The sequence below is a fragment of the Cryptosporidium ubiquitum genome, assembly GCF_001865345.1.
Source record: "Cryptosporidium ubiquitum isolate 39726 chromosome Unknown contig_21, whole genome shotgun sequence".
NCBI classification, from domain to species: domain Eukaryota; phylum Apicomplexa; class Conoidasida; order Eucoccidiorida; family Cryptosporidiidae; genus Cryptosporidium; species Cryptosporidium ubiquitum.
Window position 1 is genome coordinate 194,003 of NW_021639833.1, and position 19,225 is coordinate 213,227.

Consider the following 19,225-nt stretch of genomic DNA (forward strand, 5'->3'; position numbering starts at 1 on the left):
TTAAATAGGTTTACCCTGCTCTGAAATGTTATGTGGATGGTTTAGTAAGATGTGCCTATAAAAAGATGAGAAGCAATTAATAGCTAAAAGAATAATTACAATCCAAGTCAATCGGTTAGCTTGCGTTGTTTGATACTCCTCAGTAATAACTTTAAGAAGTTCCTGCATCATTACTATACGTCTATTAAGAACCTGAAGCCTTTCTGAAATTTCCAGATATTGTTGTAGATTTCGCCAGACCGAATGAAATCTATAATTATGCCAAAAGATTTCAGGTATATCAAGAAAGTCCTCAACCAAGTTAACTGAAATTTGGTAAGAATATAATTCGGAAAATCTTTTTCTTATTTGGGGAACTTCTACCTTAAATTCTTCTTCAATAACACTAGAAGCACCAACTTGAGCAAGTTTTAATGGTAAATACCTAATATTGTCAACGCAATCCTCAATAAAGCCCTCAAATAAAGAAAGTCTAATGCTTTGACCAATTGATAAGGAAGCTGCAAGTTTTTCTTCTGCACTTCTAGTTTTCAAAGTTACAATATCGGAAATCATTTTTCGGTTACTTCTATAAAACCTGCTATACGAAAAATTCCCATATTTAAACAACATAGTATAGTACTGGCAATTCTTAGAGTATTTCCCAACAAAACCTCCAATTGAATATAGAGAAAGGAAAGTTATAATATCGTCAAACCTTTCATCTAAATACTTGGGAGAGCCAAAATGTGTAATCGAGTTTGATGTAACTTCTTCATTGCTCCAAGCAACAATTACTCCATTCTTAAATATAAAAATAGGATTTTCAACCTTTTTCCAGTAGTTTTCATCGTTTAAATAACATTCCCCTCGCTCCAATATCTCGTGATTGGACATACTTGTAAAATTTGAAGAAAGAACTGAATTTGACAAAATGTCATTCTGAAAATCAGAATGCTCATCATAACTAGAGTATTGTTTTTTGTATCTCAAATCCGAAAAACTTGTTTCATTTTCGGCTTTTGTGAACAATCTATCTGATACCCTCCAGTCGACTATTTTATCAAGTCCAATTAGATTGTCCCTAGAATTTTCTTCTATTGAGAGATTTCTACTAAGTTTTCCTAATATCATTTGAATCGGTGGGTATATACCAGCAGGAAAAAGAACCTTACCTAATCGTCCTTGAGTTGCCCAAGTGATTTCAATTTTATCAAAATATGGGTTTAGATCAAATGCTAGTATAGTTTTTTCTTTATCTACATACCAATGGCGGTAATTATGTTTATCAAGAGCAGACCTAATACTTTCCAAATTATATCCTTCACAAAGGCAGAACCCTCTTATAACATTAAAACTTTCTGATGACTCAGTGTCCTGAAATTTTGAAAAATCCTTCTCTGTTAGATTGATTGAACTATTTATATTTGAAGATTCGGACATTTCTGAGCCAAATTTTGCGTTACGCCACTTAGAAGATCTCCATCCCCTTCTATCCGTCCTACTAGTAAAGTTTGTTCTGCTCGATACCAACTTTTGGTGATTTACTCTCTCATTAGGGGAAGCATTGTTAACTGAATGATCACCCGCGATTACCTTTCTTGTCGTAGAGCCTGTTACTTCCGTTACATCCATTATAATATTATGTTCGAATTATAAAGTTTAACGAGAAATTCTATTTTATAACCGGTAATTTCAATTTCTCGAAGGATTCCTGATAAAAATGTTAAGCATTATTTAACATATAAACAAAATATTTTAACTATTTCCAAGGGAAAATGAATGATGAAATTAATATTAATAATAATATATTTTAGTCTCAATTTACCAATAATCAAAATTTTTAGTATCAAAATTATGTTGGCGCCTAATAATTTACCTTAAAATTATCAAAATAAATGTTACTTTTTATTATAATAAGAACGAGGAGAATACCGATTTATCGTTTTTGTAGTTTTTTTGTTGGACTTTGTTGAGATTTGGAGGATTGAGCACAGGAACCATTCTTCTCTTCCAGTCGTTGGAATTTTCGAGTTCATTAATGACTATTGCAATACCTATCTTAAATCTTTCTCTCGCTGAATCATCAAGAAAAATGATTTGAAGGGAAGTTAGTCTAGACAGCTTTTTTCTTTCTTTACTGGTGGCATCCTTCGAATCGCTAATATCACCATCACTTTCGTCAGATTCTAATAAAGGATCTTCATCACTACTTGTAGGTTTGAGATTTTTAGTTTTTGCATCATTTTCTGTGTCCTTTTTGGACATTTCTCGTTTATTTTTCGACTTCTTTCTCTTCTTTTTTTTTTTCGGGCATAATTGATATACTAATTTGACTTCTGGTTCTTCTAATGGCCCAAATTGTGCAATTCTTAAACGATGAATCCTGAAAACACGTAGTTTTTGAAATAAATTTTCTTTGGCAAGTTTTAACCTTGTTTCATACCATGTGGAAAATTCAGATCTAAAATTTTTTAATGAGATTCCAATAGATTTACTTTCTATTTTTTCTTTATTGGTTTTCGTTGTTTTTGAGTTTTTATTGTTCTCATTTTTGTTATCCTTTGTTTCATTATCATTATCCTGAAGTTCGCTCCCATATATATTTACATTTTGATTGGGTATTTTATCTAATATTCCCAAAAAATTCATCAGCCCACGCTTTTGAATTCCAGAAATATCATCATTCACTTCTTTTAAACTTGAAATCTCGACGTTTGGTGGTATTACCATTTCTCTTCTAAAATATAAATCCTCACCAGTTTCTAGCATGTTTGAATCAGGGCAAAACCAAAATCTCCAATCTACAAGAAACTCATAAACACTATTAATTGTTATTACATATAATTTTAGCTGTGCCTTTTCCGCATCATGTAAAATCGCTGCTCTCGGATATGGAGCAATAGGAAATCTACTTTTACGCTTTGGAGGGAAAATTAGATCAGAAACTGTATCTATCATTTCATCAATAAAAAACTTCTTTTTTTTTACATCTGGTGGTCTTAAAGAATATAACTTATCTATTTTTGGGTTTTTAATCTCATCAGGCTTTATCTTTTCACCCAGAGCAAATTGTATTGCTCTAACATTTTCAATTCTTAATAAATGGCTCAAACAACTTCTACTGACAAAATCATTATATATATTCAATGGCATACTCAAAAATTCTGCAGATTTTTTTCTGATTCGATTCAACATTTCATCTCTATCTTCAATCTTGTCAAAAATGATTATGTCATAAATTGTGTTCCTCCACGTAAAATTATATTCTTTTGTCTCATCAATATTTTCCAACTTTTTATCGTTTTGAGATTTATAATGAGAATTACAGTTCCATCCAAGCATTGCGGATTGTTCGCCTAAAAAACTTCTAACTATTCTCTTTAGGTCGGAATATTCCCTTTTTATAATGGCAATCGGGTCCTCTTTATACTTAAATTGCTCTGTTGATACTACATTTCTCACCGTTTTTGGTCTTTCAAAAATATAATAAGCATTTGTAGTCAATATTAAAACACTTCTTATGCTTGGAGGAGGTCCTGGGTCTTCATTATCGGAATTGTCTCCCAAAACCTTTGATAGATCTATTCCTGTATATTTAGCAATACCTGCAGATATATCATTACCTTTCTTATCTGAGTGTTTGCTATCTTTATTTTTTTTCTCTTTTTTAACATAATCTCTTAGTTCTTTGGTCTGGATAAATACATAGCAAGGATAAACGCCAATTATCCTCTCATTTCTTTCATAATAATATGATAAAAAGAGTTCCACACCCTTTGAAAAATGTAAAGTATTAACATGTTCCATTAACTCAAACATAAAAGAGCGTCTTAGTGGAAAATGCCTAAAGATAGTCTGGAATGTAAAGCCTTCCACAACATAGTATCTATACTTTGAAGATTTTTCCATCAATAATGAAAGAGATTTTGAACTATATTGTCTCATTAATTCTCTTAACTTAATTATGGTCTCTGGCATCTCCTCTTTTTTTCCTAGTATGTATTTTCTAGAAAACATTAATGGGATATGAGCCATATAGCTGCCATGACTGCTACCTATCGATACCTGTATATCAAATAGTACCATTTGTTCTAGACAATTTAATAATAATGGGCTAATAAAATAACGAATGGATTTTTCCAACCCATATTCATTTATCGATTCAGTTCTAGAAAATTGTATATTTCCCAATGAATCTAACATTGAATATATTGCTTTACATAAGGAAGTACATAGTAGTTGCTCCTCAGGCTTTAAATGCCTTTTTGTTGCTTGTTGTAATATATAAACGATAGTATCCAAGATTGAGTTTATAAACCAAAATCCGATATATAAAGGTATTAGAAGATCCATGGATGCTGCATTAGTATTTGTTTCAAGCTCAAAAATTTCACTTAATATTATTAAAAACTTTGAAGCCACATGAGATTCTAATATTCCACAGCTTAATACTAGTTTTGCGGTTCCATCCAAAACATAAGGCTTCATCATGACTTTCTTTGCATAATTCCTCAGTTTCAAACTAGTATTTGATTTTATACTTACAAATATTATCCTCAAAAACGCTGCAACGGCAAGATGATTATTCACTGTTGCAGAAATAATGTTCTTCCAAACAGAGCCGGATCCTTCTAATTTGTTTTGAGCCTTTACAGCCTCAGATGAACTTAAAGATGTTGAAGTCAAACTAATAGAGTTACTAGAATTTGCGCCTCCGATGTTATCAAAAATGAATGAGCTAGAAACTTTTAAATCATTTTCTATTGAACCTGTTGTTAATGGCCCATATTTGTTGTAAACACCATGTACAATATTCCTTGCTCTCGGGTGTATAATGATTGTCTCCTCATTAGGGTTAGCTTCATAATCCAAGTCTGCGATTTCTTCAATTTCAACATCAGAATCTGATAAATAAAGCAAACTTTCTTGATCATCGCTTCCAGATAACACTGGCAAACCTGTTTCATCCTCAATATTATGATCTTCTAGTCCCTCACCGATTTCTTTATTACTTTTCAAGTTAAAAATACTTCTCCATCCTTTATTTTCTCCATCCATTTCATTTTCAGCATTATCATCATCATACTCATCTTCATCATCATCGTCTTCTTCTTCTTCAATCTTTTCTGAAACTCGTTTTTCTTTAATTATAATAGACCCTTTTAATATTCCTGCCCAAGTATTTGCCGTTGAAATAATAGATTTTTTGTTGTCAAAACTTTCAATTAAGTTATTCGAGTTCTCTTTGGTGTCCCTGAATTCGTCATCAATTAAATTTGATAAAAATAGGTAAACTCTAATAATTCCATCAGCCTCAACAAACATTTCATCTTGAATTAATTTGTCAGAAAATTCCATTTCATCCAAAAATAAAAGTTGTTCGATAAAAGGCTCCAATGTTAAATCCCACATACTTGATTCCCTTGAAATAATATTCATAAAATTACTTTCCAGAGTAGAAATCCCTTCAATAAGTGAGTTAGTTTTTTTCTTAAATTGCAATGTGTAATCAAGCTGCGACTTTTCGAGCTCAAATAGCTCTTCATCCGATACCCCAGTTAATACGTCAGCCAATCTACAAAGAACTCTAACTGCAACCTTTTTTGAAGATGAAAGTCTGTTTTGGCCCTTAAAAGTACCTAATAATATATCTACTGATCTTCCCGGCCACGAAATTTCCAATGCAGTGTCAGGATCAAATGCAGCAAAGTATTTTTCTTCTTTTTTCAAAGAATATTCGAATATGGACTGTATTTCAGGGGTCCTCAAATATTCTCTAAAACCTTTATATCTAGACAATGCTCTTATAACTCTAGAAGAAGAAAGAATTGAAAACATATCTTGTATCTGAACTTCATTTACATTACTCAAGTGATTGACAACAAGCTTAAAAGGAGAGTTCAAAATAAACTGATTCCAAGAATATTTGAGACCTGAAAAGATGATTAGACCGATATCTTTTGCAAATGTTTCTTTGAAAATATACCAATTACTACTACCCTTGTTATTAATCAGTCTACGAATATAATTAAGTATATGTGTCCAAAGAGGCCCCAAAATATTAAACGCAAGATCATTTTCGGCACTAGTAATGTCTTTACTTTCAGATAAAGCGAGCTCGTCTCCACTTCCACTTTTCTTTACGCTATCTTTGTTAAGTGACTCAATCTTTAAAAGTCTCAATAGTTCATTTATAGATATTGTATCCATTTCTGTAATATCTATCATGGAAAGTATTTGAATAGCTGAAATAGGAACAGATTCACCCGGAATCTCAAGCAACCTCATGAAAAGAATACAATAACCTCTTCTATATATCTCCTCGATAACTTTTGAACAAATTCCTATCGTCTTATTCTGAAAGAGAAATACAATCATATTGAGAATTGCCTGAATACTCTTTTGGACTTTATCTGAGTTTGCGTTTTTTAATATTTCCAGTGAATCTTTTAAAGAACTATTTGAATCCTCAATATTTGAACTGTAAAATGAAACCATTTCCCTAAAATATTGGTTCCCATTTAAAAACTCTAATTGTGGATTTAAAAAATCCATTTGTTGGATAATATAGTTGAGAACTTGGAATGATTCACCATTTCCAAAAATTCGGAATTGAGTTCCAAGTGGTATATTGCCATTATATATATTTAGAGCCTTCCCTATCAACGATGAACTTTCGGAAATTGGGGTATATTGTATCGACTCAACTTGTTCACTTCTATTACAGATACTTAACAATGTACTCATACAGGCAAATACGACATCTGGGTCACCAAATGGTGTTTCTTTGATAGGTATTAACATCCAATCAATAAGATGAAAATTTACAATCATTTGCATTAAAGCGACTTTGCTAGATTCAACAAAACAGTTTACAGTTTGAATAACCTCTGAACATAGTATTGATGTTTTTTCATCAAACTTTGATGTAAGACCACTCGATAAAAATTCAGAAAGTATTGGCATTAGAAAATTAGAATGTAATCCCAGATCAACGCATGCTTTTGATGCCTTTTCAGAAGCCAAACAACAATTTCTAATTATCTTTAAGTAGAAGATGATCAATGCTTGTTGAAAGTCTGTAAATTTAACAAAATCTGGCAGAATGTTTAAGTTCAGAGTTTCCTTTTGTTTTCCTTTATAAATGGTTTGCTGTTTATTACGTTTTTTTGAAAGTAATTTAGCTATCTTGTGAATTGAAAATGAGTCACCTCTTCCAAGCTGGCCAGATGCCGAAATCTCGCGAGAAATGTAATCGAGTGCTTGGTCGGACAATATATGTTCAGTGGAAGACCATTTAAAAAATGGTTCATTTTTTGGTCTATTCACTGTTAATGATTGGCCTTGGTTTCCCATCTCTCCAAATCCGCCTTTATTTATGTTTGCTGGAGTTGAATATAAATATAAAGTAATCAATGTTCCAGCAAGGTCCGTTGGCACACCATACCCTGATAAAATAATAGCATTGTCTTTGTAGAGTGATACTAATGCCAAAATAGACATTAATGGCTTATGAAACTCTGTTCTAACATAAGACGAAGTATAATTTAATATCAATCCCATGTGATCATTTAGTGCCATTGCTAATAACCTACTGTGCGGCAGAATTGATACAGATGCAAATACTGTTTGCACTATTGGGTCAGAAAACTGGCGACCCTTAAGAGCAGGGAAAACAAGTGTGCTTATTATATAACTAACTTCACTTTGAACATCCTTCTTATTCATAAGGCCTCCAAGTAGTCTGGAAACTCCAATTGCAAGCCCTCCTGCTGGAATATGAATTAAACGAACCAAGGCAGTTAATAACCAAATCTTACAAAAGTCAGAATTTTGAGTAATAGGGTTTTCTTCCTGCCGATCAATTGCTAGTGCAAAAAGTTCCAAAAATCTTTCAGTTTCTCTTGCTCTATCGCTAGGTAATCTTGCAGAAGGGCTGAATAAATTGATAAACCTTCTTGCTTCAAAAGGATCTATATCACCTAAATCACCCCCATAGTCTGTTGTCCAGGGTTTCATTGTCTCATTATAAATAGTTTCTGACCCTTGAAGAATGTTTGCACAAAGTTGTATTGATGGCCCCTCATCAATTAAGTATTCAAGTAACTCTATTAATATGTCAATACGGCCATAGTTAGTACTGCGAATATTCCCAAGTTCAAGGATTTTTGTAGCATCATATCTGCTTCCTTGTCTCAGATCATAAACATCATCATAGTTATCCATAAGGTCAAAGTTAAAATTCATATTTCTCTTCCTTTGTAAATCCGTTAATTCGCGTCCATTGAAGTATTTTAATTTAGGTAAACAGGAAATTATTAATGATTGATATTCCGGGAATATACTGCAAAATGGGTTTCCTTGAATGGAAAATTCCGTCAAAGAATTTTTGAACATTAGAGCTAACCTTCCCAAGATACTTGGCGATATGCTTATGTTATTATATGACAAATCCAACCGTCTTAGTTTGGTACATTTGCTTATATTTTTCCAAGCTTCTTTTCTAGATCCATTAATTTGAATGTTATTATTAGAAAGATTAAGGTACATAAGATTTTCCAAACATGTTAAATCAGGTAATTCTGATAAGTTGTTTGAACTTATATTAAGCTTAATTAGGTATGGCAAAGAGATTGGATTTTCAAATTTTGAAATCTTGTTTCCCATCAAATTCAGATTGATCAAAGAATAAAACCTTAAAGAGTCATCTAAACTAAAAATGTCTTCCAAGCTCACCAAATCATTATTACTTAGATCTATTGTTTCAATTTCACTTAAATTCAAGTATTTGTTCAACAAACCATTTGATGTGCCTCTTAGAGTTGTTAGCTTAAATCTCTGACCACTAAAATCTAAAACCTTGTGACTTTTATATTTCCATCCTTTACCAAGGAGCTTAAAAAACTCATATTTGGAAAGCTCGGTTACATATTCTGTCGCGTTATCTTGTATTGACATCAGCAATGAAGCATTTGATTATCAATCGCACCTAGTAATTTCATCAATTACTTTTTGAGTACTATATTGCCATGCAAATTTTCAAAGAAAACACACATTGCCGCCATTAATAATATTTTTATAAGTTTGCTTGACCGCCATCCGATACTTTGGCGGCCATGTTTTGGCGGTATCCATGCAAAGTAAATCTGAATAGACAGTGCGAAAGCCAATTAAGACATGTAAAACAACTGAAGTTATGTTTACTTTCCCATTGATCGACAAATTATTTGATCTTGGCACAACCAAGGAGCACAACTATTTTTATGATAGTTTTTTGTAATTATAAAGCCATAAAACAAGGCCAAAAATTGTTTTTAGGATCGGCAAAATAACTGGACGTCAATTAAAGAAAGATAGACAAAATTAGGAAAAAACACTATAAAGGGAAGTTAGGGACTGAACTAGAAAGAACACGTCTGGTAATTAAATTATGTGAAGAAAGATAGCAATAATTATTACAATATAAATTAACTGATAGATTAATATTTAAGGCTAATAATTCATTTGGATAAAATAACCAGAACATTAGTCTGTGCATTTGATTATTTTACTTAGTTTTTAATAATTAAAAGAATAAAGATAAATATTTTTTTTGTAAATCCTGTTGAATAGAATAAAATGGGTTGTACTCCTTCGAAAGGAAAAGTTGAATTTATTTCGCGAAAGCGTGAGGAAAATACAAAAGAAGAAAACAAACCAGTAGCTATTAAAAATGACTTACATGCAACTCCTGGAATGTTTATTACATCGAAAAAGGGTCATTTGTCAGAAATGTACCAAAGAGTTAAAAAACTAGGCTCTGGGGCATATGGAGAAGTTTTACTATGTAGAGATAAAGTTACCCATGTGGAAAGAGCCATAAAAATTATTAGAAAAACTTCAGTTAGCACTTCTTCAAACTCAACGTTATTAGAAGAAGTCGCAGTATTAAAATTACTAGATCATCCGAATATCATGAAGTTGTACGACTTTTTTGAAGATAAAAGAAATTACTATATTGTTATGGAATGTTATAAAGGTGGAGAGTTATTTGATGAAATAATACATAGAATGAAATTTAATGAAGTAGATGCAGCAGTCATTATTAGGCAAGTGCTAAGTGGAGTAACTTATTTACATAAACATAACATAGTTCATAGAGATCTAAAGCCAGAAAATCTTTTATTAGAGTCGAAGGATAAGGACGCAATGATTAAAATTGTTGACTTTGGCCTTTCAGCAGTTTTTGAAAACCAGAAAAAAATGAAAGAACGTCTTGGTACTGCATATTATATTGCTCCTGAAGTTCTTAGAAAAAAATATGATGAAAAGTGTGACGTTTGGTCGATAGGTGTAATTTTGTTTATTCTGTTAGCAGGTTATCCTCCATTCGGAGGACAAACAGATCAAGAAATACTCAAAAAAGTTGAAAAGGGCAAATATACATTTGATTCTCCTGAATGGAAAAGTGTTTCTGAAGGCGCAAAAGATTTAATTAAACAGATGCTTCAGTATGATTCTCAAAGACGAATCTCCGCTCAGCAAGCACTAGAACACCCATGGATTAAAGAAATGTGCAGTAAAAAAGAATCTGGTATTGAACTACCTAGTCTTGCTAATGCTATTGAAAATATGCGCAGATTTCAAAATTCCCAAAAGCTTGCACAAGCAGCTTTACTTTATATGGCTTCAAAACTAACATCCCAAGAAGAAACAAAAGAGCTAACAGATATATTTAGGCATATAGACAAAAACGGTGACGGACAACTTGATCGCCAAGAACTTATTGATGGATACTCAAAATTGTCTGGGGAAGAAGTAGCAATATTTAATTTACCTCACATTGAAAATGAAGTAGATGCAATCATAGGAGCTGCAGACTTCGATAGGAATGGTTACATAGATTATTCAGAGTTCGTTACCATTGCAATGGATCGGAAATCTCTTTTAAGTAAGGACAAACTCGAGTCAGCTTTTCAAAAATTTGATCAGGATGGGAATGGTAAAATTAGTATTGATGAACTTGCTTCAATTTTTGGATTAGAACGCTTAGAAAGCAAAACATGGAAAGAAATGATATCTGGAATAGATTCTAATAATGATGGCGATGTAGATTTTGAGGAATTCTGTAAAATGATACAAAAACTTTGTTCCAATAATGAGCCCCAGTTCGAAAAAATTGGTTAATATTCTCAAATTCTAAAATAGATTGTTTTTTAACAGAAATTTTTATTCTTAATATTTACTTATCGACAGATACTTTAATTAAATTTGATTTTTTTTCTCAGCTCCTTTTCCTAACTCCAAATCCAAAAAAAAATTAGATTATTTTAGCTGTCTAAAAAACAGCAAATTATATTAACCTCTTCTATTTGCAATGGAAAAGTTTACTGAGAATAGAAATTAAACAAAATTACAGTTTCAATATTTATCTTTTTTTTTGTAAAAAGAAAACGATTCTTTCCAATAATTAACTTCTTTTATTGAAATATCAAAGTATTAGTAAATCATTCTTCAATATACTAATCCATTTATTTTATGAGGATTTCTGGTTTTCGTGGATAACTAGGATCAAGCTAGTAGATTCGTAATAACGAAAAAATTCAAAAATTCTCTAAAGTGTAAATCAAAATAAGTGATAAAAATCAATTTGATACAGTTTATTTTAGAATAAAAAGTAAAATAATTAATTATTAGTTAGATTGTTTGAAAACAAGACAATATAGAAAATACTAGATAAAAAAAAAAAAATCTGCGTTTTAATGTATGTTAAATTTGACATTTTAACCTTAAAATTATACACATGAAGAAATTACTTTTCGAAAGTAATGATCTCAATAGAATTTATGAAATGTATATGGAAAACAATTTATGCGGAAATGAAGTTACTTTTGAAGCCTTGATGTTCTTTCAAATCTTCAGCCTTTTCTTTTCTGTCTAATATAATTATAATTATACCGATAATGAGTAGTGCTAGGGCGCATACAATTAAAACACCTCTTATAGTCTTTTGAGGACTAACTGAAAGAACGAGTGTCCAATAATTTGGAGTATCTAAAGGATTAAGCTGGGCAATGATTTGAGTGTTTGGAATAAGGCCCGTCCAAATATTAGTGTATGTAAATTGAGAACTTCGATCATTCCATTTTGTTATTCCATCACTAAACAGTTGTCTATATTCTAAAATTGAATTACTTCCTGAAAGCAACTTTCTATTAATATAGTTTGTTCCTACATATAATTCTTCTATATAATTGTTTGTTTTCCCCAATCCAAATAATACGAAAGGGGTCTGAAGGATTTTTCCGGTAGAATGAGACATTTGCGTTGCTGTCATTAAAATGTCGTCGCCCACTAATCCAGTCATTCTAATTTTGACAGTGGCTCCAAAAAAAGTAGTTCCTGTTTTTTTTGTATCTCCGTGAAACGATTTTGAGATCACGGGAAAATTCAATACGGAAACTTTAACAAAAAGATTTGGATTGTCTGGGGAGGCAATATTCAATGAAACTTTAGATTTACCACTTTTTTCTGGATAAGAAACTGAAATAATATCCAAATTACCATCCTCAAAAAAGTCATAAAATGCTGCATAATCAACAGAAAAATTTGTAAAAGTTGATACAGAACTTGAAACTGCAAATCTTCTGTAAAGAGGATCTCCACTTTGGATGATGTCATTATTTGTTACAAACTTAGATAAAAATCGAAATGCAGACTTGAAAATTTTAAATAATATTTCATGGAGTTTGTTTTTTTCTTTTGAACTTGTAACATTGGAATTACTGGCATCTAAGTTGTGTTCTTTGGAATTAAACTGACCTATTAATTCATTTGTTTTGTTAATAACCATTGTTTTTTCAATGGGTAAATTCTCTATAAGTTTTGTTTGCCTTGTGCCATTTCCGAACTTTAATATTGCAAGTATATCCGGATACCCATCCAAATTAAAATCTCCTACATTTATTTCTAGCTGATCATTTCTGTTTGTAGCCCACTGCATAATGGTTTCTTTAACGCCTTTATTACTAGGAAAAAACGAAAAAAAAGATGCAACTTGGTTGGCCATATTGTTTATCTGAAAATTCTCCAATGCACTTCCAGTAGTATATTGGCCACTTATCTTCTCTAAAGTAGTATTATCATCAATAATATTATCTGAAATCACAGAAACTGTAAAATCATTAAAAATTGAACCCATAGAATGGCTTTCAACCTTCTTTCCTCCGAATAAAGATGAAAAAAATCCAACGGTATTTTTATTAGTATCATAAGATTCGAGTTCCTGAAAAATAAGATTAATGTCATCATCCGTAAAGCTGTGAATTTTAAATGGAGATGCAGAACAATACATACTCGGGCTCCTGCACTTAATAGTAAATTCACTATCATTTTCCTTTATATTACTTTTATATATAGAAAAGCCAAACTGGTTTGTACTAGTACAGTCTTTATATTCATGTATATTAGGTACAAAAACTAAACGGCTTTTCGACTCACACCCAAAACTGCCTAGGTGGCAAACAGGTACGATAAGATCCGTAGTTCCATCTCTATTAAAATCTGAGTATGAAATACTCAAAGCACCAATTGGTAATAGTGTCAAACCTAATTTATTGTTTTTTTGATGGGTATTATGAAAATATCTTCTGAACACGGATATATCTCCAACTATTTCGTTCGTCCAGATTTCCAAACCCTTTCTAACTGGAGAGCCAGGATGATTATAGTCTCCATTTGAGTCTTCATAATAAACTTCAAGAACTAAATCTGATCTGCAATCTCCATCCATATCTACGAATGCGGAAGAATGATTTTCAACTAAGCGGCCATAGCTATAATTTGACGATTCTAGATCTACCCATTGACTAATCTCACTTCCCCATTCATACTTTTTAAAAAATATGTAATCAAGTGAGCTGCCATGGTTATAACTTTTTTGATCTAAAACAGAATCGATGTTATTCTCATTTACCCAAATGAATCTTTTCCCATTCTCTGACTCACCCAATAGATCCAACATTCCATCTCCATTAATGTCAATTGCTAAAGGATCAACCACTGAAAAATCACCGTCCTGTGAAAACCATACCTTTTCTAGTTCCATACTTTCAGGGTTGTAAGAAAATAACATTAATCCAATTTTGTCGTGCTTATTACCATGAGTTTTCCGTTCTTTATAAAAAGTTGCCATAATATCTATTTTACCATTTCCTGTCCAGTCTGTAGCTATTATGGATGCTAATTTGTCCTCAAAATTTACCATGGGGCCATTATAAAACTCTCCTTCAGTATTGTTCCACAATAATACTTTAATTTTTTTCTCTTGTTCGTTAAATATTATCAAATCAGTAAATTTATCACCATTAAAGTCCACAAAACTTTTAATCCTGCCAGAAATTTCGGGAAAATTCAATTTGTCTGCACTATTTATACTTGGAACATTTGATTTAAATGGCATTTTGGAATGTAGCCATTCTAAATTCCATGTTGAATATACATTCGATAAGCATAGTATTATTAAAAAAACATTCCCCAATAAAACTTTCCAAAAGGTGCTAAACTTCCTCCTTGGAAGCCTCATTAATTATTTTACCCTTTCTTTGAATCCCACTTATAAATAATTTTGAATATTTCTTTACCTTGCGTATTCGAAAATATTTTATAAAAATCAGCAGATCCCGCCAAAGTTCATTTTTTTGATGACCTAAACACATGTAGATGATCATTTTTTTTTGTATACAAACTGACGAATCGTCTATTATTTCCTACTAATATTTTAAAATCTAGCATTAATATACACCTCTATTTGTCAACCCGATCCTGAATAATCATTAAAATATTATTTAATGAAATTACTTCTTTATTTACAATACATAGAAAACCGACTCATTCGAATATTTAAAGATTAAAGGAATTATGAAAACACATTGATTTCTAATTTATTAAAATTTATCGGATTGATCAGCACATTGGATAGTATAAGGCAATTTTACCTTGTTTATATCATGAAAACCCCATATATTTCAACCATACTTGGCTAAACACAAAAAAAAGTCTTAATTGAATTTATTTCCTAAATACTAATGTCATTATTGTTGAATTTCTCATAAATTCTGATATAGAAGTTATTCAATTAAATATTTCCAATATTTTTATGGGGGTATACTGATGTATTTTCAATGGTGGGGATAGAGAAAAAAGGTGAGGGAAAAATTAGTGCTTACCACAAATGAGGCAATATTGCGGTAATTCTGAATATTATTGGCTTTTCAAAATATAGTAGGAAGAGATATACATCTTATTATTTGAATGCAATAGAAAGAAATGCCAGAAAATTTACCTGTGTGTACAGATTTGTTTGATGCTCCGTGGGTATTTGGAAATTATGAGGTCACTGTTGACCAAAATATAGGCAAGTATTACTCATAATATTTCTATTAATAATAATTCATCGAATTAAATAACAGGAAGTAGAAAAACTCAGGAGGACCGTTTTTGCATATGTAACAAACTCGTAAATGGGCACGAAGATGTCTGTTTTTTTGGTGTGTTTGATGGTACAGTAGGTAAGTTTTTTAAATTTGCATGTTCACAGTCGTTTATAATTAAACATTACACAGGTGAATTTGCATCAAATAACGTGAAGGACATAATAGTCCCTGCTATGCTAAGTACTCCAACATGGTAAGTTAAATCGCTCAAAATATTATTTTAATTGATCTACTTCAATTTCCATTTAATTCAGGAAGTTAATTGTTGAACATATAGAAAAAGGGGAATTAAAATTAACGGATGAGTTTAATAATATTCTGAGAGATTTGATGATAACCACATTTAAAAAAGCGGACAGTATACTTATTGAGAGGTGTAAAGCCGAGGAGAAACATTACTCTTCTTGTACAGGAGTTGTGCTACTCTTCATTAAAGACATACTTGTAAATGCACATATAGGTGACTCACGTTCTGTCGCATGTACCTATTCAAACTCTATTAATTTAGCACAGTTCTTAACTATTGACCATAAACCAGATCAACCACTTGAGTATCGAAGAATTATAGAAAACGGTGGTTCTGTTGAATATTTACAAAATCACAACAACAAACCATTTCTTAGGGGCGGAGACTTCACCAGGAGAAGAGCAAGAGGTGAAACTCCAATGCAATTACAATATTCAAGAGCATTTGGAGGTAAAGACCTTAAACCATATGGGCTCAGTTGTGTTCCAGATATTTCTACTATTTGTTTAAATCAGAACAATAGATTATTTATCATTGCAACCGACGGAATTTGGGATGTATTATCTGCCCAACAAAGTTGCGACTTATCTTTTTATTCACAAGAGCTTGGAATACAGCCAGCAAGATACCTTGTAAACGCAGTACTTGAAGAAACGCGAAATAGAAATACAAACTGTGATAACCTCACAGCAATATGTATTATGCACAAAAAAACAAATTTATTGTAATGATGCTTGAATTTCTCTATAAATATTCTCGAATTACATTATAAGTGAACAATAGATCATTTGAGTCTATTAAAAGGTTCTTAAATATTTTTTTTTGAATCATTCAACTGCACTACTGCAATACATAATTACATACTAAAAACCTAACATATAAATGCAATATAAAATAAATAAATATAAATAGTCATATGAATTACTTAAAGTATATTTGTAATATTATATTGTTTGAATTGCGATAGTTTTTATTCTGTTATTTTTTAGAGGAACATATTTGTTTCAGTTTTACAGGCTTGGCGCTAAGGCGTATTGCATCTCTTTTTGTTTTACTCTATATATTAATAGAAATAAATCGTTTTGAAACAAAATGTCAGGTCAGAGAGGCAATACATTGCATAACCTGAAGGTATACGTTATTGGAGATGAAGATACAGTTGCTGGATTTCTGTTAACAGGCATCGGATCCAGAGATCCTCAAGGAAAAACGAATTTTTTAATAGTTGATTCAAAAACTCCTCAAGCTCAAATTGAGGAAACATTTAAGGACTTTACAAGTCAGCCAGATTGTGGAATATTGATGATTAATCAAACTATTGCTGAAGAGATTCGATACCTTGTTAATACTCACGACAAGATTATTCCAACAATTTTGGAAGTTCCAAGTAAAGACAAACCATACGACGCAGCCAAAGATTCCGTAATGCAAAGAATAAAGTTATTTTACGGTGGCTCTCTTCCGGAATGAATATATTATAACATTAGTATTTTGAATTTTAAATAATTAATTAGGATACAATTCTAATTTTAGTTAGATTTATCTCAATAAAATAATCCTTATTAAACTTTAATCAATTCTATTCTTAATTAGTTTTGATTATTTTTCTAATTTGTAGCAGTATTCGCTCTGATAAGCGTTTTTACAGGTATTTAATGCGTTAATTTTTCTATTTTTGTTTTTTACGAGAATCGGAATCGCAGATGAATTTGCGATCAAAAAATTTAAAATTGCACCGTATCTCATTTTACATTCGTTTACTCTATTCTGAATCCTTTTAGATTCTAAATGGAGTACCTCTCCAAGCCAATGGTTATCATCGTCCTGAATTTCTTTTATTAAGTCACTTATTAATATATGTTTTTTTGAACTGCAATTTGAGTTATTGTCTGAAGATAACCATGAATTTGGGTCATCTCTTTTGTTGAAACTCAAAACAAATTGTTTATTATCTAAATAAATTTGTGGATTTTCATCTTCAAAACTCATTAAAAAATTGTTTACATGGCATGAAGGAGCACTTGAAAAGCAATTTGTTAATACTTTACTTTTTTCTTTAATTGAATTAAAAAGCGCATTTGCGTTTGCTTTCTCTGTATTATTATTGTAAGGAAATAGTGTTCCACTAAGTAAAGGCCCCATCATATTAATTAATTCAGGTAAAAACAAATTATTCTCTGAAACACCAGAGTCCATTGTGAATATTTCAGAATAATATAATTGGCTTTTAATTCTCTTTAAATTAAAACTATTTTTGTTCTAATTTCTTATTATTTGTGGTTTATCTGTTTTTTAAAGTAAATTTCTTTTATTAAAATAAATATATATTAAAAAGCTATTAAAGTTTTAAAACTTAGTTTAATATTTCAAAACTATTTGAAATAATAAGTTAGTCCTTAAAATGGTAAATATTATAGTGAAATATGAATTATTTATTATAATTGTAAAAAAAATATTACATGACTAACGTATTTAACACATAATCTGCATATTGCAAGTGGCCGCCACACAATCTTCAAAATGAGTTTGAATAAAATAATCATGAATAAAAATATAAATGATTAAAATAAGAAACACCAGTTATTAAAATAATAATTTGAGAAAAATAATGAATATTTCAATTGATATACAAACTATCAAAAATTGTATTAATTTCGAAAAAATCTTGTTTTTAATGTTTTTTTCTGCTTTTGAAATTTGTTGGTGTGCGTTTTCTACCCTTAGCAACGCATTGTTAATATTAAAATCTATTCTATCTACTAGAGAGCCTTGTTCAACAACCATAGAAGACATTTCCTTGAAAATTGAATTAAGCTCTGCAATACTTCTCGTTATTTTTGCAATTTCCTATAAAAATTAAAGTAAATTGTTCTTTTATATTATCACAACTTACTTCTATATTAAAGTCGTCTAAATCAGTGAGCACCAATTCTTTACTTTGATTGTATTTCTAAAGCAACTATAAAATATTTTTACTGGGTTAAGATTCGCTTACCTGAGAATCTTCATAATTTATTTGATTACCATCTAAACAAATATAATTCTTTTGTAATTCTGACATATAACTTTTTTGTATATTTTTGAAATGTTGAGATAAAGGATTTAGCTCATTTACAATACTTATTTCTGCATTTCTCCTCAAGATATCACAGTTAATTGAGCTTCTATTACAAAGAGGATCAAATTCTTTGTTAACAGCAGATGAATTTGAAATTGATTGAACAAGCTTTTCAATACGCTTAAATGAATCACAAATCGAAAATGTTAATGATTCTACCTCAATCTCAGATTTTTCCATTGTATTGTCCTTTAAAACACATAAAAGTCTTTTTTGTTGAGTTTTTTGTAAAATTGATATCAATTCTTTTGCTCTTGCCAACTCTTCTTGTGCTTCAACATGTAAGTCAACCCAAAAAGGTGGCAAAACTTTACTTTTCATTTCAATAATAGTATTATCACTTCTACCAGCTTCTTTAACGAATTTTTTTAAATCTGAAAATCAATAAACTGTAAAAATATTTTT

The 19,225-nt window shown here is 30.8% G+C and overlaps 8 protein-coding genes across 8 annotated transcripts; 3 read left to right on the plus strand and 5 right to left on the minus strand.

Moving 5' to 3' along the window:
* On the minus strand, window positions 1-1,614 carry cubi_01770 (uncharacterized protein; the record flags this gene model as incomplete). The annotated part of the gene is made up of 1 exon (XM_029018782.1): window positions 1-1,614. The coding sequence occupies one exon, from the start codon at window positions 1,612-1,614 to the stop codon at window positions 1-3; it is 1,614 nt and encodes a 537-aa protein (XP_028873166.1).
* A 276-nt stretch (window positions 1,615-1,890) lies between these two features.
* On the minus strand, window positions 1,891-8,940 carry cubi_01771 (leucine-rich repeat-containing protein; the record flags this gene model as incomplete). The annotated part of the gene is made up of 1 exon (XM_029018783.1): window positions 1,891-8,940. One exon carries the CDS (start codon window positions 8,938-8,940, stop codon window positions 1,891-1,893), a length of 7,050 nt encoding a protein of 2,349 aa, XP_028873167.1.
* A 660-nt stretch (window positions 8,941-9,600) lies between these two features.
* cubi_01772 (calcium calmodulin dependent protein kinase) lies at window positions 9,601-11,148 on the plus strand (the record flags this gene model as incomplete). The annotated part of the gene is made up of 1 exon (XM_029018784.1): window positions 9,601-11,148. The coding sequence occupies one exon, from the start codon at window positions 9,601-9,603 to the stop codon at window positions 11,146-11,148; it is 1,548 nt and encodes a 515-aa protein (XP_028873168.1).
* Window positions 11,149-11,830: 682 nt separating this feature from the next.
* cubi_01773 (uncharacterized protein) lies at window positions 11,831-14,545 on the minus strand (the record flags this gene model as incomplete). The annotated part of the gene is made up of 1 exon (XM_029018785.1): window positions 11,831-14,545. One exon carries the CDS (start codon window positions 14,543-14,545, stop codon window positions 11,831-11,833), a length of 2,715 nt encoding a protein of 904 aa, XP_028873169.1.
* Window positions 14,546-15,288: 743 nt separating this feature from the next.
* Window positions 15,289-16,430, plus strand: cubi_01774 (protein phosphatase 2C; the record flags this gene model as incomplete). Its single annotated transcript, XM_029018786.1, has 4 exons — window positions 15,289-15,380; window positions 15,439-15,530; window positions 15,585-15,648; window positions 15,710-16,430. The coding sequence occupies 4 exons, from the start codon at window positions 15,289-15,291 to the stop codon at window positions 16,428-16,430; spliced, it is 969 nt and encodes a 322-aa protein (XP_028873170.1).
* Window positions 16,431-16,794: 364 nt separating this feature from the next.
* Window positions 16,795-17,172, plus strand: cubi_01775 (vacuolar ATP synthase subunit; the record flags this gene model as incomplete). Its single annotated transcript, XM_029018787.1, has 1 exon — window positions 16,795-17,172. One exon carries the CDS (start codon window positions 16,795-16,797, stop codon window positions 17,170-17,172), a length of 378 nt encoding a protein of 125 aa, XP_028873171.1.
* A 129-nt stretch (window positions 17,173-17,301) lies between these two features.
* Window positions 17,302-17,898, minus strand: cubi_01776 (uncharacterized protein; the record flags this gene model as incomplete). The annotated part of the gene is made up of 1 exon (XM_029018788.1): window positions 17,302-17,898. The coding sequence occupies one exon, from the start codon at window positions 17,896-17,898 to the stop codon at window positions 17,302-17,304; it is 597 nt and encodes a 198-aa protein (XP_028873172.1).
* A 387-nt stretch (window positions 17,899-18,285) lies between these two features.
* On the minus strand, window positions 18,286-19,141 carry cubi_01777 (uncharacterized protein; the record flags this gene model as incomplete). The annotated part of the gene is made up of 3 exons (XM_029018789.1): window positions 18,286-18,549; window positions 18,596-18,652; window positions 18,698-19,141. The coding sequence occupies 3 exons, from the start codon at window positions 19,139-19,141 to the stop codon at window positions 18,286-18,288; spliced, it is 765 nt and encodes a 254-aa protein (XP_028873173.1).
* Window positions 19,142-19,225: the final 84 nt, after the last annotated feature.